This window comes from Accipiter gentilis, chromosome 1, assembly GCF_929443795.1.
Source record: "Accipiter gentilis chromosome 1, bAccGen1.1, whole genome shotgun sequence".
NCBI lineage: Eukaryota > Metazoa > Chordata > Aves > Accipitriformes > Accipitridae > Astur > Astur gentilis.
Genome location: NC_064880.1, coordinates 15,648,450 through 15,671,146, shown reverse-complemented (window position 1 = coordinate 15,671,146; position 22,697 = coordinate 15,648,450). Strand labels below are relative to the sequence as shown.

The following is a 22,697-nucleotide window of genomic DNA, read 5'->3' as shown; positions in this document are numbered from 1 at the left end:
TAAAGACAGAAAAGCTAGAGAATACAAAACAGAGTGCTCTAAACATCCAGAAGTACTTTAAAAAGGTTTCCTGTAAAACCAGGGAATTTAGGAAACTCTGAACGTACTTAACTGCATTCTTTGACAGAAAAACACCCTAACAAAAATTCATATTGAAGGTTCCACTAGGCTATTAAAAAGAGGTGATTTCTCTGACAGGTCTGAATCAAGAGTGAAAGAGTGTAAAACTTCTCACTTCTTGATACCTGGGAGAAGGCAAAAAAAAAAAATCTATTTTTCCCATTTTCTTACATCTATTTCTGTGTGTGTGTGTGTGTGTGTGTGTGTAGAGAGTCTTGTAACTGAGTCAGCAGGCAGGGATTTAGGACATCTGGGCTCATTCCTGTGACACTGATGTCTTCAATGCCTTTGACAAGTCCCTTTTTGTCTGTACCGTAGGTTCATCCTCTGCAGAAGGTGGTTGGGCAGTAAACCTTGCTGTCTTCTTGTCTTGGGCTTGAACAATCTGAGAAATTACTGTCTCTTGCTATGAGTTATATTACCCGACACAAAATGGTCCTTTCCCTTTTCTTCACCAATGGTGTGATCCTATGCAAGTGCCGTGGTTTAACCCCAACCAGCAACTAAGCACCACGCAACCGCTCACTCCCTCTTCCCCACCCATTGGAATGGGGGAAAAAATTGGGAAAAGAAATAAAACTCGTGGGTTGAGATAAGAATGGTTTAATAGAACAGAAAAGAAGAAACTAATAATGATAACACTAATAAAATGACAACAGTAATAATAAAAGGATTGGAATGTACAAATGATGCCCAGTGCAATTGCTCACCATGCACCAACCGACACCCAGCTAGTCCCGGAGTGGTGATTCCTTGCCCCCACTCCCCAGTTCCTAAACTAGATGTGGCATCCCATGGTGTGGAATACCCTGTTGGCCAGTTTGGGTCAGGTGCCCTGGCTGTGTCCTGTGCCAACTTCTTGTGCCCCTCCAGCTTTCTCGCTGCCTGGGCTTGAGAAGCTAAAAAATCCTTGACTTTAGTCTAAACACTACTTAGCAACAACTGAAAACATCAGTGTGTTATCAACATTCTTCTAATACTGAACTCAAAACATAGCACTGTACCAGCTACTAGAAGACAATTAACCCTATGCCAGCTGAAACCAGGACAGCAAGGGACTGTATACCAGCCAGGTCAAACTTGTCCTGGACTTTATGCTGATCAAAGCAGAAATCTCATGCATCTTAACCAAAACTTTACTTGCAGTCTCCTGAAGTTGGCTCATCATTAGCCCTTGGGACAAACTCATTGCTTGTAGAAGACTAATGATATGAACTTAATGGATACATTTTTCACAATATAGCTAACGTGGACATTTTAATGTGGCATGTAAAAGTCAAACAAAGCACTTTTCCTGGTGGATGATCTATTATTTGAAGCTGAGCAGCTTCATTCCAACAAAACATGCCAAAAATCCATCCTTTCATGCTGCTCAATGGAAACATAGCTATGGATATCGAGACAGACCTGATCGTACAGCATTACCAACACCTGCACTTTCACCTGAAGTCAGATACAATACTATGCTTTCCTTCATCTCCAGCTCCCAGAGTCAATTGACCAAGGAGAAAAGTTAGCTTGCATGTTTTATCACTTCCTCCCCACTCATGAAATAAATATTATAAGGCAAATTAAAAGGCCAATTTATTACCTTTTACTCTCCTCATTTGTAAGTGTCTATGATCTCAGGGATCCAGATTCATGATTTTTTAATTCCTGGGGTTAGAAACACATCAATAGCATAAACTCTGAGGAATCATGCCAATATCACTGGAGTTTTTTCAGATTAGTACAACTACAACTGATGTCAAAAGCTCAATCATTTTGTTCAGAAACACTTTCATGAACCACCTGTTTTCCTACTGGAAATTTTCCACTCTCCTGTTGTTTTAAAATCCAATGGAGTTAAGATGGCTTTCCTCCCTAAGTGTGCTCTTACTTATGCCTTAAATAATTTTGCTGTTCCATCCTGGTGGTTTATAGGAAGAAAACTAATATTGTATATGAATCACAGAATAAAGTGCCTCCTACAAAAGACATCACTCATATTAGGTGCACATTCTAAGTAGCACATTCACTGTGCATTTAATTTCCATCTACAGTATGTGCTCTATACCCAGTATGCTGCCTGTATCAGTTTTTGTTTTCATAACCTATTCCTGACACTTAACAAGAACTGGGAGTGCTGCTCCAGGATTTGGCAAGAAGGAACAGGTTGTGGATGAGCAGGTTTCTCTGACTCACCTACACGGATCAACAAGGAAAAATAAAAGGGAGAGGGTGGAGATTGCAAAGGGGGAAAAAAAAAAAAAAAGGCTGAAAAACCCCCACCAAAAACAAGAGAGAGGAGTGACGTGTTCCTTTGGATGCGGTGTGTAATGCAGCTGGCAGACTGCCTGCTCACAGTGCCACAGAGTTCCAGACATGCCAGTCCAGCTGACTCAGCTATTCGGAAGAAGGAAAGAGAAGGGAGAAATTTCACAAACGTTACTGATATCCAAGATACAGGGATCACTAGGCTCTCCTCGAGGATCTTCGAACCTGTCTTTCACACCAGGGACTTGAGTGGTGTCCTCAGAGAGGTATTAGAGAAAGATGCTCACAGGATAACCTTGTACAGAACTGCTTATGCAGTATCAAATCATGCCTCTGTGGTTGTTGGAAAATTCAGCAGCACAGCTTCATCCCACAAACCAGAAATGTCAGGCCTTTCCTGGCCAAGGCTAGCTGCTCTCAGACAAGCCACTGTCTCCAAGGAGACGAACAAAATGCATGCACATGAAGGGTATCCAAGTGAGAGAGTCTATGGACCATGTCGCTTTTCTATATAAAAATTTCATCATCAGATTCTCAGCAGTGTATCCTTTGCATGTGATTTATTTTCTAGGAAGAGCTTGAAGCCCTTAAATAGTCTAGGCTCTGCCTACATGTGAGACCAGCTCTATCCCACGATACAGTACCATGCTGTAGGCAGCTCATAACAGCCCTGGTCCTGTTCAGCTGGTGGGAGACTCTGTGCTGTCCTAGACTTCCACTCCCAAACTGAAGAGGCAGGAGGAAAAAAAAGATACCTATTTCCCAGCAAAAGGAACAAAAACACAGGCTAACGCCCAGACTGTCAAAGCCCCTAATTCCCACCGAAATCAAGCAAACCTCAGTGCTCTTGAAGATAAGAGCCATAGTGAACTGGCCCCAAAATCAGCACTAGGATGAGTTTGTCTTAATTTTCCAGTCAGGATCCCTGCTACAGGCCCTCAACCATCTCAGAGCACATGACAACATTCATACCTGTCTCACTGGAAGGGAGGGAAAGGACATGTGCTTGGGGAGCACATTCCCCCATCCTTAATACAGAGTAGCTGGCTCTCTGGGCAGGTAGTCTCAGGGCAGCAGCAGCATCCCTGGGAACTCTGTTGCCTTACATTGAAAATCCTACTGAATTACACTGCCCAACTGATCCCTCACAGTGCTTCCCACAGAGGTACAGTGACTCTTGCATATTTAATACAAAAAGAACGAACAACCTTTAAGTAGAGGCTTTTCTGAACGCAAGTGCTTTGCAGCGTACAGATAACTGTGTGGTTGGGGAGCGTCCCAGCGAGGTGCTCTTTGTCAAAGTTTCAATAGGCAGGGCCTCAACACCATTTCTCCAGCTTCAGGAATGAAGATAGAGATCTTGACTCTCTGTTGCAAGGCAGGGAGGGAACTTGGGGCACCCTGTCTGAAATCAACACAGCACAGTTATGCAAAACATGTGTGCAACTGGCATCTCTTGTGTAATCCTGGCTGCAATGAACCTCTCTAACCACTCCAGAAAGGAAGGAGGGGCAGAGGGTGGAGAAAGTTCACACTTAGATCAAATAAAAAATGGGAAAATATCCAGAGAGCTTTAGTCAGGTAAAAACACAGTTCACTCTCATGGGAAACCTCCAGGACAAGTTTCCTTGAACTTCACACAGGGTTATAAATAGGAGGAAAGTCACACAGAGTTCAGTACAGGTTCACTGTAAAAAAATCTAGACACTCTCATTTTCCTTCTTGACTGATATCCATCAATATCTTAGCTGTAAGCCAATTCATAATTACAGGTTGCTGAGAACTCAGGAGAATATATCAGTAGCAGCTTTCTGCAGCTCTGCTATGGTATGGTGTTAACTGCGTTATTTTTTCCCCCTTTAGTTTCTCTTGGCTTCCTTACCAGATGGCAAAAATACCTCTCTTACACCTTAAAGCACTCATATATATATATATATATATCTCTCTATATATCTATCTATCTCAAAAATGTCAGTGGTGGTTCTCCATTTTGCACTGCCCCATAAAACAGCTGAGATAGCAGTGAAAGATGGCCTCAAACCATCTTTTGATTCCAAGCTCAAACTTTCTCAAGCTGAAAGGTTTCACAAACTCCTTCAAGAAATGACGAAGGCCAGCTCCAAATGCTGGATCTCCTTTCCTCAGAGACAATATGCAAAAGCTTTTTGCCCTTGAAAATAATTTTCTCAGAGGAGAAAAAAAAAGTAAAAAAAAAAAAGTACTGTTTTCCTCCTTAGAGCAACTGTGGTATTTTGCTGCTCAAACAGAGTATGTGAAGAAGTGGCCTTGGTTTTGCTGAGATATGGCTTTGTCAAGTCAAAACCATGTTCTTGTCTCAAGTGCATGAGAAAGCTCTCAGTCACCTCTTGGATCTCTGTTCTGCAAAAACCACTGCACCTACCTCAGAAGGCTGCCTCTGGAGCAGGAGGACTCCTGATGCACTGCATCACATCCCTCAAGCTTATTCTAATGCAATGAAACACCCAGCTCCCAAAGACAGTCTGATGCCTGTGTTTACAGCTGCACCTTAAATTCTGGGTTTGTATGTACCTATGCCAACTCCAGCATAAAAATAGTGGATTTCTGAAACAATCCCTGATGACAAGGAAAACAAGGCCAAAAGAGGCCTCTGTAGTTTGAACTTAAAGGAGCAAAGGACTATACATCTTTAAATACCTAAGCTGCCAGACTCTCACCAGCCAGCCTGTCCATAGTGCAGACAAGCGATTCACATGAAGCTACCTTGGTGCTTAGTACCTGAATTTGCAAATTGGGTCTCTCAGGGGTTTTTCCTATTTCATTTTCCCACCACTGAGAAACGGATAACAACAAGGGAACAACACATACGCACTTCACACAGGCTTTGTGCTGATGAAACAGATAGGGTTCATAAAAGAAACAAGACGCAAAAATTGCAGGCTAAGTAGTAAGTCCTTTAGCATTATTAATAATCACCTTACTATTGTGTCTAAGATAATCATGCCAGTATCAGGATATAATACCTCAGTGGTTATGGTAACAATACAAAGTTATTATTCCTTCCACTTTATAATTATCTCATTTCACTATTGCACAAAGGCTAAGTAAAACTAAGGAGATAATATGCAATGCTATGCAGTGGGGGCACCAGCAGCACTGGAATACTCTGCTGTGTACTTACATGATCTTCATTGCAGCGATATGCATGCACCTTGCAATCATTTGTGCATGCAGCCCTCTCACCATCACGACAAGGTTAAGGAGTACTCTTTATTTTGATTTCACTGACAGACAACTGAGGCAGAGATGAGGTTAAGGGGTCTGCATCTGTACTGGCCCATGTTTCCAAAGCATAAAATGACTTTGCAATTTAGATCCCTCATAAATGAGTGAATAAGAGTAGCAAAAAATTCAAAATTAGTAATAAAAATAAGAGATGAGAGGACTGGAAGATAAAGACAGACTAGAACAGAATCAGTGCCAGAGATATGACTACAGCCTATCGCAGTGTAAACTGAGCACAGGAATTACTCACGGTAACAGAAGAAAGTGTTAGGAAGAGCAATAACATGCAGCAAAAGAAAAGATAGTTTAGGTTAAATATCAGGATGAGAGTCACAGCTTAAAAAGCAGATGGGAAGTGGAATTGTCTCCCTAGGGAGGCAATAGAAACAGTCTCTCCGGATGTTTAAAAAACAGGTTAGGCATGCTGTTTGGAAGGACTGCTGCTCTATATGCAGAAGTCTTATCACATTCATCTGCTTTTTTGATGCCAGTGAAATCCCACACAGAGCACTGTGGCAGAACAAAAGCCCAGAGGAAAAAAAGTCACTATCTTGTTTGCTCCTCCAAAACAGGATAGCTGCCGTAAGAACTGGCATCACCCAACAGTGGAGAAGCGTTAGTTTTCTTTCCAAACAACAGGGCAGGACCAGGTGTTTTGTTCTGGTTGTATATAGCCTGAGGCAACACAAAGAGGGACAGAATCTGGCTGATGATGCCAGGATGCTAACATGGAGGGGAGACAGAACACACACAGAAAACTGGATGTCGGCAGTCCTGTCCCAAACACATACTTCCATCTTTGCACAGGCATTCCATCAGGAAGAAAGGAACTGGTCAAAATTAATGAGGGATGATCCCATGTGAATCTTACATCATGATGATGCTGTCTAAACAAGGACCTTGGTACCCCCAAGTACTGTGGTGCTATCTGACTTTCTGCATGAGGTGACAGCAGGTTCAGGAGGTCTGAAGAAAGGAGCAAAGGACACCCCATCCCCTCCTTGTGAGCATCTTGTTGCATTGCAGAACTGAAATCTGCCCTGGGGAAACTTTCCCTCATGGTGAAGCTGGAGTGTTGGGGTATTAGTACTCTTTCCCATTTTGGCGTGCAGGAACTCATGCCTTAAACACAAAACTTCCTTGCCAAGGGTCCGGAGACTTAACCTGACACAAAACACACAATTCTGCCATCCTGTCTCATTAAGGAGAGGAAACTTGGATGGTCAGGGAAAGGAGGAGCAACCTCCCTCCAGACCTGCTCTTCCCCTTCTCCCTGCTGAAGAACAGAGGACTTGCTGGCAGACCTGCAGGTGGCAGAGACATAGCAAGGCCATGTTCCACTCAGAGATATAGCAGGAGGCACAAGACATGTCTCACAGATACCAGGATAAATCTTAGCACCTCCTAATCTTGCTGTGAACTGATATTTAGAACAAGGATACTGCCATGGTGTTGGTGTCTCTCATTGCTGGCAGACTGGGCGAGTCTTTCTCTATTCAGCCAATTTACACGCAGCCCCCAAGCACTAAAGAGGCCACCTCCTGCTTACACTGGAGCACCACAAGAAGCAAGGAGCTGCACAGTGTCTGTTCCCCTGTCATCTCAAGCACACATGCTGGGGGCAGGGGGGGGGAGAGAAAAAAAAAAAAAAAAGAAAAAAAAATCCAGGAAAAAAAGGGAAAAGCAGCTGATACCCAACTGATACCAGATCTGAGAGAGATATTCATGAGGCTGGTGTACAGCACATCTACCTCTGCTCGCCAGGACCACTTCTCCTGTCTCTCTGTCTTATCTGTCAGAAACAGATCTCCTGGGTTGAACAGTCAAAGATTGATCCATAACTACTGCAGATAAGAGGGAATCTTTATGGAATTTCTAGACTTTTAAAAGTCCAACAAGCAAAAAGTGAACACTTCTTGCTTTGGGTGAAACCATATCTTTTCACAAGTTCCCCTGAAAACAAAGCCCAAATGTACTTTTCCTGGAAAGATCATGATCCTACAGCATCTTTAAATCAAAGATGGTTTCTCAGTGATAATGACGGTCTGTAGAAAAGGCTTAGCATGACCAAGCTTGTATACTGAGATAATTCTGAGCACATAAAAGATGATCTTTTCATATCGCTGATACTAATACTTGTTGCAGTAGTGCTCTGGAGGTAAAGAGGACCCCACCACTTCAAGGACCAGGTTCAGATGGGGCTTTAGTGAAGCATGGGATACAAGTTGGCTATACAGAGGATTGCACTTTAAATAAGGATGCCTAGGGGATGAAAACCTGGCATACCAAACTCCTACCCTTGAACACATTTTGATCTTACCTTCCAAAAATACACATACAAACAATATGGAAAGCAGAATACCAAATATTTTAGACACTCTACAACACAGAATGAAGGCCTCTAGGTATTGGAAGCATTAATGAGAAAGCAGAGCTGCTGCACTATTGTGTACATGCTAATAACAGTTTGGAACCTGGAGTCCGATAAGAAAAACACAAAATGATTTCGTGATGAGGTTAATTCCACTGAGTTTAACTGAAACAGCGTAAGGAAACCTGAGAGGAAGAACAGCTCTGCCTGATTAAATAGAGCTCTAAGTATCAGATCAACAGAATAAATGCCCACTGGCTCATCACAACTAAGGGAAGATGCTGTTTGCTAACCTATTTGCAAACCTGGGATTTGTATGCAAAATATTCCCTCGCCTTTTCACGTACTTGCTTCATTTTTCACAGATAGTATCCTACTTGTTCACATTTAGGGGTTTTTTTCCCCCATTCACAATGTGTTTGAGTCAGTCCAGCTCAGAGCATAATGAGAATTTCAGGTCCCTAGATTCTTCTAATTATGATGTTCCCATCCTCAAAATCATGGTCACAGAGTAGATACTGGGCCTTTTGAGAATGGAAATGGTAATAGTGGTAAAAATCTCTTCAAGATTAAAAAAGCAGTTTAAAATATTGAGTCTTCATTATTCTAAATAACCATCCCTGCCACTGTTTCAGTAACTCTCACTGGCTTTTAACAGGCAAGACTTCATGCACAGCACTGTGCTTTTCCGCACTGTGCTTGTTCATCCAATTTTTCAGCTGGACCAAGACACTCAAAGGTGAAATGACTCTCCCAAACATGTATTGAGTCAGGCACATCATCAGAATTAGGAACCAGGTTCCTTCTGCCTCTGAGCACAGTTGCATACACAGGTATCACTTGTCAGTTCTGCCAACAACAGCCATGCAATTGCAGGCGTGTAAGACATCTTGAATGGCTCACTACCACACAGGAGGAGCTGAGAAGAAAGTCCTTATGGAGAAGAGATGAGAAAGATAGACTTGCAAACCAAGAAACATAGAAAGAGTTACTAAACTACCTTTCCACGAACAGGGCATTTACCTTCTTAATTATACATGCCTTTTATGTACTGTACATAGTTTGCTAAGATTGTGCTTTTGGGAGTTTTTGCCTAAGCCTTTCTTTTCAAAACAAATGCTTCACTGCTTTTCTTTTGCAAATAAAATGATACCACTAGTTCAGTGCTATTGAAGAGCTGGGCAGTAACAAACAATGTGCAGCAGCAATGCAGGAAGAAGAGGGGGAGGAAAAAGCAAATATTTGTTGAAAGCAGAAAAGGGAAAAAAGCATTTAGTAAACAGGAAAGAAGTAGCTTGGAAGCAAATTTTAAATTGTATTGTGAGGAAAAGCTGCTGTGACAGGAAAAAATAATGATCTGACTACCCGTTTTTAGGAAGAAATAAACAGTAAAACTGCTTTTAGATATGAATAACACTTACGTACTCCCACAGTACAGGAACGTGATTGAAGTTGCCAAGATAAAGAGAAAAATCAGGAAATTCCAGAATTAAGGTTGCTTGAGAAGGCTTCATGTGGCCAGTTTGTGTGTATGCATGATGACACAGTCTTTTAATCACAAAAATCACAAAATAATCTTCCCACAGGACCATCCTTGCTTAGTGCAAAGGATGGATGGATGGTTCTCACTTAATCAAAACTTATTCCGTGTTATGTTTTCACCTTAGCAAGTGATCCTATTCTGCATTTATGGCTTACTGCCCAAGCCCTGCTCTGGAAACTAATGCACTGATGTTTTCTATGGGCTCCTCTAGATTGCTCATCATTGCAGCTTTGACTTTTTTAAGAACTATCAAAGCATTTATGATTACAATAGCATTACGAGGGGAGGGCTGACTTGGCTCCATTTTAGTCACAAGAGAAATTCATGTCAAAACATAACTGCTAATTTTACGTGTCTATTTGAGGATGCCTGGCTTTTCAGGGTAAAACTGCTTCAGGTTGTACATCATATCTTTCAAAGTATGGAGGTCAACATCTAGGTGCTTTAACCATCAGATGGATCTGTCAGATCAACTGTCTTCCTTAAAACGTCTATTTTTTGTTCATTAATTGCCTACAGTAGAATTTGTCTCATCTGGTTTGTATCTGCCTTTGTCTCTGTGCAATTCTAGAGATGATGGAGAAGATGGGCATGTCTTAAGGTGAGATAGCAGGTAATCTGTGACTGCCATCAGGAGATTAGCTTTGCCTGGATGTTTTCCTATTTCAAAACAGCAAAAGCTAGGCAAGGTGAAGCCAATCCCTGCTGGTTTGTCAAGTGCATGCTGCAGGAGGGGGCTACGACCTTTTGCCCCAGCCCTCCACAGCCTGTCCTTACACTCACGTCTTGGAAGCCCACTCAGGCACCTCTCCTGTATTATCTGTGTTGTGGAACTACGGAGTTAATTCTGAAAACAACATTCAAAGTCCTGTAAGTACCTCGAGGCTTATGCCCACTCTTAGTGTAATTCTGTGCATGAATCTCTCCCCAGGCATTATCCTACTGATGTCCTGAAGGCATCATTATATTCCTGAAATCAAAGAAGCTGCATGTGGGAGGAAAATATAGACACAAAGTTCACCAGAACTCTGTATGTCAGTAAAAGGTAAATAATCGCAGGAGTAAATCACTGCAAGATAAGTCCTTAATTATTTAGGGTTAAACAGCAGCAGCGTTACAGATGTGAAGTAATATTTTGTTGTCCACTCATTCTGGGAACACTTACATAGTAAGATATTATTCTGCACAAGGGGAAGCAATATGTGGATTGTGATGCTTGAAACATTTTCAAGTAAATAGGAAATAACATTAGAAAGCACAAACAAAAAAATCCATCCAAAGGAAAAAAAAAAGTTGTCATAAATTCATTTTTTTAAAGTTAATAGTAGTTTCAGCTATTTCAAATATCTCTGAGATGCTTCTACTAATTTCTGTTTGCAAGTACATTTCCTTATTTTTTCACCTTTCCTGTCTTACTGTATGAAAACCCTGCAGTAAGCACAGAAAAAATTGACTGACTGGCAGTAGTGAGAGGGTGTAACTAAGTGGTGACACAAAGTGCTTTCAAATGCACAGATCAAACTAGCTGGGAGGAAAAAAAAAAAAAAAGATACAAAAACTTTTTTCAATTCCTCTCTTGCATACTCTGTCTTCCATAAAAAATGAGTAGTTTAAAACCTTCTTGGGAAGGAAAAGAGAGTGGGGTTTTTTTGATTAATAGCACTCTTTTATTTAAGGAGGAAAAGGACATACAACATAAAAAAAAGGAAATTGGTCTTGCATTCATGAAATCATGTGCCAGGTTCTTAGCTGGTGCAAAATAGCAGTACTTTCCTTGCTTAGGGGATGTAATTCCAAACTATATCAGCTGAGGATCTGATCTAAAGAGCTTTCCTCTTACAAATATAAAAACATATTCAGACTTGCCTCAATTTAGACTTTAAGTGTACCAGATTGAAACTGGATTGAAGTCTCATATTTCAAAGTAGTTTTCAACCTCTTCTTTCTATATTTTATCTGATATCCTCTTTTCTGGTCAGAAATAGCAGAAGATGTAAACATTCACAGAATCATAGAATCATTTAGGTTGGAAAAGACCTTTGATGAAGTTTACTAGACTTGCTATACTTTCAATGTCTACTTACAGACTTTGATGTGTGCTTTATTAAAGCAGAAAGTGCTTGTATAGTATGCTGATACAAAACTGTTTAACATCTCTAGGGAACATCTACTCATCTCCTTCATGAACCAGGTTCACACATGTATGCATAAACCAACCAAGCTTGCCTACATGACAGGGACAGAAAGACACCTTAACTTCCACACTCATTCAGATTGGCCTTTCACCTTCGTGTAGGTAGATGCTGGGTTTTAAGGCAATATCCCAGGTTTTTAACTCTTCATATGCGAGTGCTACTCTAAGAATTGTCTTGGAGAGTGTTGTGGGAGCACCTGTCTGTTCCCGCTGGCCCTCTGCTGAAAACTGTTGTAGCTGACTGCTTAGAGGGGTGACTATTTCTCCACTGAAAACAAAACACAAAATTACTAATTGAGCACAGCTGAACACAGCTAAGTCAGTTAGGGAAGGAGTTCCAGGGGAACTCCTGTGCCTAAGCAGCTTAGGTGCCTTCTGAAAATCCCACACCTTTACATTTCATCCTCACGCAAAAAGCAGAAACATCAGCCATGTACTTTTCAACAGGAAGAACGAACAACCTCTATCAATGGCTGTATCTAGGTAACAAAATCTATATTCATATTATGAAAACAATCTTCAACCGCAATGCTCATGTTTTGTAATGTGGGCTATTTTATGTCACAGCTCCCTTTTTTATTTTAATTGTGAATATTTTTATCGTGTTTTCTTTTTTACTAAATTTCAAGTTGAAACTACCATTATGGTCAGATGTGTGAAAATTGCACCTCACAGTTCCACAGACATTTTCCCTTCTGACTTTCAGATGAAGTCCTCTCAGCTGACAACTCTCAAGCAATTCTCTCTCAGCCTAGTACCACACTTGCACTTCCCTGGAAGCTCATGCTTTCTGTCAGCAGCACATTTGCATCAATACAGCCTCCTGTGTACTCCAGTCTACCTAGAGAAGCTTACTAGCTTATCCTTTCTGATGCTTGGAAATGTCAAGGCAACTCTGTATCCTAAGACCAACCTAAGGCTCATAAAACAGACACCTCTACTAAAGTGAGCCTGACCCTGTAGAAGAAATGTGTATAAAGAGTCAGGAAGCTCCATGACTACATTTTGACATGCAGAGTTTCTGTCTGCAGCTGCACTTCAACCACTGTGTTTCAGTAGTCACACATTTGCTAACACCTCAAAAAAGTTCATCTGTAATGCTGTCACTTGTAACCAGCCCAATTATCTCTGCTCATTCAACAATGAAAAATACAGTCTCTTATAAATGGCCCGGACACAAAAGTTGAACATCCTAGGAGATAAAAACCACAGCAAGTTAAGATCTTACTCAAGAGTCCTACACAAATGAGTAAGTGGGCAGAATGTGGCCCCTTGGTGTAGCATATGGGGACTAGAAAAACATCTGATCCTGATCATCAGAGCTACCAACATGACTACTAACATTGAGTTATGCGACAGGTATTTTTTTAGAAGATATCGAGAAACTCTATCAAGTAGACTTGATAAAGACATAATTCTATCAAGTAGCAAGACAAACCAAACCCAATCTCTCTCCGTCACCTTCTGCTCTAGGGTGAGTGCTGTGGCTGCCATGAATTAGGACTTTACAGCAAGATGTAATTGAATCAAAAATGCAACTAGGAGGGTTTTGAAAGATGACCAGCATATGGCATTTATTAGATGGAGAAATGGGTATGAATTGCAAAGCAGGCTTCCAAGAGCACACAGTTATTCATTGTGATCTTTGGAATTTCACAGCCACTTTGGGGCTGAGAGTGTCAAAACAATCTGCCAGCAAGCCTGGATACACCCAAGGAGACATTCAAAGGGAAATGCGATAGCATCAGCAGAGGAGCTCAGTTACACAAAAAGAGAGGTGTGGCTGAACCACAACTTTTCTGATTCACATCAAGGCTTTCCCAAAGTTCCGAGCTGTGTTATCTGAAGAGGATGGTACAGACCCAGAACCACCAGGAACACACAGTTATTTTCACAATCTGCTTCACTTGAACTGTAATGACGAAGGAAGAAATGAGAAGGAAGAGAAGACAAGGCGGGCTCACCAGAGTGCGTCCTGAGGTGTCCTGTGAGGGCGTCCCTCCGTCGGCAGGCATAGCTGCAGAAGGGACATTTGAACGGTTTCTCCCCAGAGTGCAACTTGATGTGCCTCAGCAGGTTCCCCTTCTGGGTAAAAGAAGCTCCACATTGGTTACAGTGGAAGGGGCGTTCACCTGGAAGGAAAACGGAAGGGAGAGAACTGTCAAGAAACTTCAGAAGAGGCATGGAGCCCATTATCCTGCTCTTTCTAACAGTGCCATCTTACATAGGTACAGCCCTCACAACCACACGGCACTTGCTAAAGTCAGAGGCTGTTTCTTTTGCACAATGGGCAGAGCCTCCAGTAGTGATTCGAGACTCTTTCCTTAAGGTGATTAATGCAGCCTGATTTTCTTAAAGTTCTCCACCTCAGAGGTTTTATCTTTCATAAAACATGAGCTCTGCTCAAAATTTAGATCCATAACTGTGGTTTTGTAGTATTTATCTCTATGGTTTTGCACTTATTTTTAGTATAGGTCCAATCCTTATGAGTATTTAGACCTGATCATAACAATTGGACTTGGACAGATGTTAAGGTCTTTGCTTCAGACCAAATCGTTTGCTTACATTATAATTTATTTGAAATCCCTTTTTAAAGGCTGCTTTGCATTGGTAGAGTGGTATGAAGAGAATCAATGTGAGTGAGGGTTGGGCCCACAAGCTTTGGGCAGTAGCAAACACTGAGAAAAATCTTATACCATTAAACTGTGAAATAAGCAAATTTGTGCTCTAAGTAAGACTAATTGAAAAGACTTGTTTGATGAAAAAAAAATAATGAACAGAAACTCTACATGTTACTCTCTCCCTTCACCCCATGCATTCACACACCCACACCCAAACCCGATTTTGATGTTAATCCTTCATATTTGCCCTATACAGTAGGGATTTGGTCCATAAAACCAAACACCCTTTTTTGTTTGTTTTTGTTTTTGGTTTTTTTTTTAGAGGAAAACCCCTGACAAACTCACACAGGTTTTGTGAAAAATTGTCAAAACCATACTTTATGTCAACATTTGTTGAGGACACTCAGTCTGCTCCAGTGTTCTTGGGCAGGCAGTCGGCTCCAATCATCTGCTTATGTCCCACTGTGCAAATCAATAGGGCACAAGCATATACTTGTGCTGGCCACTTGCCTAAGTGCTTTACTGCAGCTGGGCTTTAGATGCTGAAATGTTTTCACCAAGTAGGGCCCCAGTTCAACAAGGTCTTGAACATCAAGTTTCAGATGTAAGCAGCCTCATTCATTTTTTCAGTGCATCACCTATTATGGGGCCTTGGTCAAATCCTGGTGGGACTTTCTGAGGTTGAATTCACTGGCCTGAAGAACAGATCTCGTGAAAAACAAACACGTTCTGTGATCTGTCATGTCTCTCCAAAGCCTTTTTCAATTACTTTAAAATGATTACTCCCTTGCTCGACAAAATTAATGCTATGTTTTTATGAAAGTGGTTCATGCATCTAGTGTAAAGTCCAAAATGTGCCTGTAGATTCAAATGGAAAGAGAGGGAGGAAAAGAGCTCTTACAGATGTCCACAAGCAATTCTTACCGCAGTGGTTTAAATCACTGCCAGCATTACAGTCCTGCCAGGAGGGCAGCAGAAGGCAGGTGTACCATATATGCCATACCTCTGCAAATTCATTTCACATGCGTGAGCTGGAAATTACATCTGAAACCACTGCAGATGCACTGAAGAAGATACTAAGGTTCCTACAATCTTGCCAAGAACATTATGGAGTAATGATAAAAAAAATCAGGGCATAAAGCTCTTCTTCCAATACAGTGAACACGAGCTCATTGGAATTGATAAAGAGTTTGTGGTTTCCCTTTCAAACTCCCACATTATACTTAAAGGATCTGATTAGCCATTATCTTCTTTTATATCATTTCAAAAGGTCCATAACAGAGATATGTAAAGAGACTGCAGTAGAAAGACATATGGGTTTTTTTCTTCTCTGTTTTGCTTTCGCTGTCTGAGAAAACAGGCAAAACCCCTTCCTTTGACATGTTTCTCAGTATTCAGGAATGACAGCTTCAGTTTCAGGATGACAACATTAAAGAAGGTAGTGAGTTTCTTATCAAGTCTAAAGTCTTTCCTTTTACTCCTGCTGTATTTAAAGCTATGGAGTTAATATGTTTTACCTGCTACATCACCCACTTATCTTCAATATTTTGGAGGCCACAAATGAGCAGGTATTATTCCTCGATAAACTGGTAGCTAAAGAGATGCCGAAACCCTTCAGTCAGGAATTCAAGTAGTTGCTGCATCACGGTTCGGTGGCAAAGATGACATGAAAATGCTCACCACAGTCATCGATAGTCTGCTCCTCTCTTGCAACAGACAGAAGCTGCTACAATAGCACCTTTTACCTCAAATAACTTTTGTATCTATTTATGTCAGCATTAATTATTTTTTCCTACTGGCTTTAATTTCAGGTAAATAGCTGCTTTGATATGTTTGTTATACTTTTGTTCAATCATTTGATTCCTGCTCCTTGTTTAAGCTGCAGCCTTGTGGGATGACTTAATTTTAGTCACACCTTCGCGTTATTGATTAGCAGCTTTTATATTTAGCACAGCTAATCTGTGAGACCATTATCCAATAGAAGGGTGCACAGAAAAAGTAAAGACTGAGTAATAAGAAGATTTTGCTGGTTTTCCAAGAACTCGGCTGTCTGATGCCCACTCCAGATACCACCAAACCAGCCTTCTTTATCACTTCAGTGACTTGAGAAGACTGTTTTCCAATTATTTCTCCTACTGCCTTTTCTAGTAGGTTTGCAGGCTGTTCTCCAGTATTATTATTTCCTAATAATAAGAGCCTTGATGTCCTTATTTACTTCCCTTACTCTTCTGTGAAAACTAAAAGTTTTTATCCACAGGCTGAAATGAATCACGCTTCAAACTAAACATCCACTCACAAAGTCTTTAAATACATTTCTTCTCTACATGAAAGTTCCTGACTGTGTTTAAAATGTTTTCCTGTCTTTGAGGGTGATGGCAGCACAGACATACCAGAAACTATGGACCTATTAAACAGGTGGCATACACGACTACAAGAAGGTAACGACATGTGTTTTTCACCATTTATAGCTATGTATTTACCATTTGACACTATACACTAATACTCATTTATTAAAATAACTCCTTATAAGAACATGTACTGAAAGGTGACTAAGCAAGCGGTTTGCTTTTCAGCGCTGAAAACTGTATGACTGCAATGTAACTGCAAAATATTTTGAGCTTACTTTAAGTACTAAACCTTTTCTCTATTTTAGAGCTAGCACAGGGCAGAAAAACCTCAAACCTTAGTGAAAAAAAAAACCCAATTAAAAAACCCCAAACAAACAAAGACTTTCTGAGTGGGGAGAGGGGGAGAAGCAGCTAACCAAACAAAAAAGATGTTTCAACTCCAGATTTAAGATCTAAAGCCAGACAAAACCAAGAATGCCTAAAAAGCCTTGTTCTCCAGCACAGACAATTTAATTATCTAATGTTACTTTAGGAATGGACAAGGCAAGGTAAGCCAGAGCTTCAAAGTATTACCTTTCCTAAAGGCTTAGTAAAAGGGGCTTGTGCCAGGGAACAGCCCTGATGATTAAATTAATAAATAAATAAATCCATGGGGTTTTCTAATTTTACAGTTAAAGACAGTATTCATTAAAAGGTACAATTTCAAATATTTACCTCTAAATTACAGTAAAATACTGCTGAAATTTCACAGTTCATTGTTTAACATGCATCCATTACAGCTATGTCTCCTCCAGGAAAAATAATAATGAAATACTACTGCTCTTCAGCTACGCCAGTATCTAAAGTACACAAGTTAACTTGCTGTTGTGTAAACAAAGACTGAGATGAAAGGTGAAGTGGACCAACGGAGTCAGGGTTATTAGCAAGACATGGTCCTTTCATAAGTACCTTTAATATATGGCAGCTGCCTGGAGACTTTACAGCACAAAGTACGAATGCTGTCTAGCTGATACAACCTGAAACCAGGTGAATGAGCTGATTAACTTCCTACTAATAGCTTTCATATTTCAATGTGTATGCGTCAAATGTTATTTCAAAAAGCAAACCAACTCCTTTTTCTGCTTAATTGGAAGCTTCCCTGCACAATAACTCTCCTTTACTGCCTCAGCACGGAAGTGCTGCGCAAAAGTTTCAGTATGAGTTATCCTTCTCTGAAACTCATACCGGTGCAAAATACATCAGTGATATTTTCTGTATCAAAACAAAAATTTGACTGAGGACAAAGAGCCTGCAGACCTCGCAACTAAGGAGACTTAGATTTTCATAACCCCTGGCTGGTAACTTTTATCCCTTTGAAATCAAACGGAGCGACTGACAAAATAATGCACTAGTTCTCATTAACAGTGAGGCCTGGTTATTTCTACAGCAGTGCTCAAGTCCCTTCCTGTGAATGTTTTAACTACCTTTTTTTTAAAAAACACTGGTTTTAAAGTCTCTTCACAAGGAAAGCCAGGATAGAGTCCTTCTACATATAAGAACTGGGTCCAGTGGGACTATACTTAACATCTGTCCTGGCTAAATGTATATCTAAGATCTCAGCCTTTTTTGTTTGGCACACACTTTTGATATGCAAAGGATAACTTAGGTACTTCTCAAACAGAATTTTTTTTTTTAACCTCTTAATACAAAATTACTGCGCCTATGCTGCCATCGGAAAGTATTTGGTCATAATAATAATACTGATTTTCATACTTCTGTAGTAGGCTTTTTGTTAATATTCAGTTAAAATGAAACATTTCTCCTGATTCATCAGATGCTGCAACTGCTCTGATTCTGCTCTGTCCCAGGAGCACAAATGAAGTATCAGCTGCACTGTCAACATAATGACAGGCAGTGAGTTGCAACCTGCCTGCACCCATGTGAGGTATAGATCAGCAGGCTTTGCTCCATTTCTGTATTTGTTATTCTAGGGACTGTCTAGTCTGCATACCTACTTACTGTTCTATCAGATTCGCTTAATGGGCTGCACATGACTTGAAATCAGTGACTTTACTAGGGTTTTTTGTTGGGAAAAACCTACTTCCAGATAGGGCAATTTATTATAAAGCAGTAGTAACGCATCTCCCATGAAAAATCCCTGGGAAAAAACGGGTGATTTCCAAGTGTCCTCTGTACACAAATTTATGGCCATATTCTTGAGAGAAAAATCCTTTAAGTGAACTGGCAGAAATATCAGAAGAGCTTAGCTACCGAGTACTGCAAGTAAAACACATCCTTATGCAGAGAGTGATTTTGAAAATCTAAGCTCTCCTTTATGCTTAAGTAAATGAGACTTTTGGAAAAGTTAGATCTAGGAACCTCAGTTTTAGTTATTTGGCCCTACAATTTTTGATTCAGTGACAAATCAACTCATATTGCAAGACGTAGTAGCCTGCACTAGGTTACAGATTAAACAAAATAAAACTTTTCTACTAGAAGAATAAGACAGGCAGTCCAATGGAGTTAATTGTTATGTGTTAATATGTTCATTTGTTTAAATTTTTCCCGGTTAGCTGCTTTAGGCATAGAAGTCTTTTATACTAAACAGTATGATTGGGGTTTTCCTCATTTATTAATTGTGTCCCAAAAACTTGAACTCTGCATGAAAAAAATTAAATGGCATTCAGAGTTCCAGTGTTGCATATGTTCAATTATAATGCTGTGGATGCTAAAGCAGAACTTGAAGACTTTCCTCATGGGCACATAACATATCCCATTTCACTGACTTTAGGGTACTAAAATGCACATGGAGTGCAAGCAAAGATCTGAGACCCTCCTGCAGTTAGCACCCCAAAAAAGCCTAAAAATAACATTTCAGCAAGTCAAAGAGGGAGTGGGGCAAGACTGCTATCGCTGCTGCCTGCTGCATCATGCCCTGTACGTGGGGACCTGGCTTTGCTCTGCCACTGTCCTGCTGCATTTACACAGAGGAAGCATTTAATCTCTGGGTGTTCTTAAAACAATGAGGATGATCCCAACCCTCTCATAGAAAAAAAAAAGTGTTTCAAAATCCAGCAGTGGACTAGATAAAGGTCTGGACATTACAGTGGAGAAAAATCACAATTCACAGCTCACAGGAGAACAACACATGGACCTTGCAGATCACAAAGGCAGCAGCACGGCTGTAACAGCAAATGGTTTCTGCTTTACCAAAAATTAGGAGCAAGGAAATTTTAATTCATACCCACTAGCAGAAAGCCTAAAGAGGTGAGAAATCACTGGAGTTCCTTTTCATTACCTCAGACAAATTGGATTATTGACTTTATCTTCTTCCTCTCCCCTTCCCTCAACATCCCCAAGCACAAGCCCCCAGAGTATCCAGTGGCAATATTATGTGACCAGTCATCTGCAGTAACAAAAAACTCTGATAAAGATGCTGCAACTTGGGGCATGTGCTGTGGAATATGAAATTTGGATCAAAAGAGGATAGTATGGGAAAGGAGGAAAGTAAATCAAACTTGACACATGCTATTTTTCTGACACAAGGATGTGGCACAGGAGGGAGGGGGGTGTGGGGTTACCCCACTCATTAAAGCAGGGAGTGCATCATGCTTAATTCCTACATTGAGCATTTTATTTATTTTCTGTCAACAATGACAAATAAATAGAAAGGCCTTCTCCTGATGCCCATGCAGATTACAAAAATGCTTCACCTGAATTATCAGTGCTTCAGAGAAATGTGTTTGGTGCTATCAGATGAGCAGTGCCATGGGCTCTGTGACAGAGGTGCCATGGGCCAAAGCATCGCTTCCACCACATGCACGAGGCAGTGCTTGTGTGGATCCAAAGGATGAATGGGAAATCCCCAGGTCGGTCTATCATGGGAAGAGGTGATGGCAGCACATGAGGATGAGAGATGGGGCACTGAGCTCATCTACTCTGGCCTCATCCACAGCACAGATTATTTTCCCCATCCCTGTATCTGTTTGACTGACTACTATAATGTGGCAGGGGAAGACAACTGTTCGTCAAGAACAGATGAATAATGGCTGGAGAAAACTGTGCCCCTTTATGTGCGTAACACAGCCAAAGCCATATGGGCATAGCTTCTTGCAAAGCCTGGGTCCCTGGTGTAAGGAAAGCCACACTCTCGTCCCAGCATACATGCAAATTACAGCCTCTACTACGGACCACAGCATTTTGTGAGATTTACATAGAATGCTGACAGGTTTTTTGGGAAAGGAAAAGGATTTCAGTTTTTGCCAACGCAAACAACTGGCCAGACCATGCTTTGGTTGTGTACAGATAAAGAGGAGAGTAAGGCGGGATTCAGCTCCCAACATATTTAAATTGGCTTTGAGATGTAAGGATTTACATGCCAGTTGCATTAGCCGATAAGGAATATCATCCATTTCCACTTACTAGGGACAACCTCTGTTCCCTCCACCATTCACCCTTGGGCTGCAAAACCAGACTACCCACAGGTCAAGGCTCATTCCAGAGCTGGGGCCAGTCCATTGCCCCTGGCTGCTGAGGAAGTGGCAATATATTTTTAAATACTGCATTTTAAAAGATAGATACCACTATGTTAAAAATACTCCTTAAAATCAAGGATGTGGAAATCCAAGCAAACTTCTCCTTCTGTTGTGGACAGTGAAGTAGCAGCATGCATTAAAAAACAAACAAACAAAGGGGGGGGGGGGGGGAATCCCCTGCAAAACTTGCCAACTGGTTTACTGAGAGTAGAGCACTGAGCTGCACATTAAAAGGAATGCCATTTCCATATGCTTGAAATCATCTGCATAAAGCAATACATCACAGGTCCTCTGCTCAGATGGGAAAAGTCAGAGCTCTATGAGCAACCAGCAGTAGCCCAAAGGAAAAAGCTACCAGTTATGCAATTCCTACCCGTGTACCTGCATACAGCCGTCTTGCCTGCACGCAGATGAGATTTTGTTGTGTTCACTTTGAATTTGTGCATCTTCTTTAACATGAAAAAGGCAGCTTGTCTGCATTTAAAAGATGTGCTAGCGATTCAGTATCTCAAAAAAAGCAGACCATTCAATTAAGTACCTAAATCTAAATTTAGCAGGTCTAATTTAGCTGCTCAAGTTCAAATACATGGAATCTGATGCACCTACAATACATATGCTCAGATACGTGCAAGTGCCAATGAAAACTTTTAGGGAGGTTGAAAGCTGGGGACACAGCCTGTTACATTCTCTATTCTCTTTCCCTTTCCCAGTAATAGCATGTCAAATTGTTAATCAAGATTTTGGTTCTCCAGCTAATGCTTTTCCCCTGTCGTAATTGCTGCCTAAAATCATGACTGCATCATAAACGATACTGCAATGCTTTGCATTATACATTTATGTTAAGTTATTATCAATCCAACTTATATACAGGGCATTATCTATGTAATATATATTTATTATTCCTCTGTACAGAAATCTTATTGATTTCTTCCCCATCAAGAGCACACTACTTGACTGCAAACTACTAGGTTTACAAAGGGATTACACAAAGTCCTTCTTACTTTACCTTAAAACCCCACTTTTCTTTTTAAGTCTTAGCAGATATCTCACAGTCAGAGTCGCTCACCCCATTAAATAATAGCAGAGAAAGATATAAAAAACAAAATATCTTTCATTTTGTCAAAAAAACATGAAGAACAAACACCCACTGAGGCTCCAGTACAGAAACCTGTGCTTAACCTTAATAAGATTTAAGTGTGTATCTTAAGCATATATTGTAGCACTTCAGGTGACTTACATGTACTTAAATCTCATAAAAGTTAAGCACAGCTTAAGTGCTTTTCTGAATCAGAGTCCCTGCCAGGTAGACCTCTGAAAGACCAGAGAGCATTGTCTTCTGGCACCATCTGTAATTTTATGCAGTTGGAGGTAACTGTCACTCCCACCTGAGGAGCAGAAGAGGCTAGTGAGTACCAGCCTCTTGGGCACCCTAGTTTGTCATATTAGCTAAGACTCCCCTGAAACTC

General features: G+C 40.8%; 1 protein-coding gene across 8 annotated transcripts in view; it reads right to left on the bottom strand.

The window, feature by feature from the left end:
- Positions 1-22,697, bottom strand: part of IKZF2 (IKAROS family zinc finger 2) — a 121,440-nt gene that overhangs the window by 34,832 nt on the left and 63,911 nt on the right. For all 8 annotated transcript variants that reach the window (XM_049800622.1, XM_049800613.1, XM_049800640.1 and 5 more), the window contains one exon: positions 13,713-13,880. In XM_049800622.1, coding sequence (XP_049656579.1) covers positions 13,713-13,880 — 168 coding nt within the window. The remainder of the gene's footprint in view (positions 1-13,712; positions 13,881-22,697) is intronic.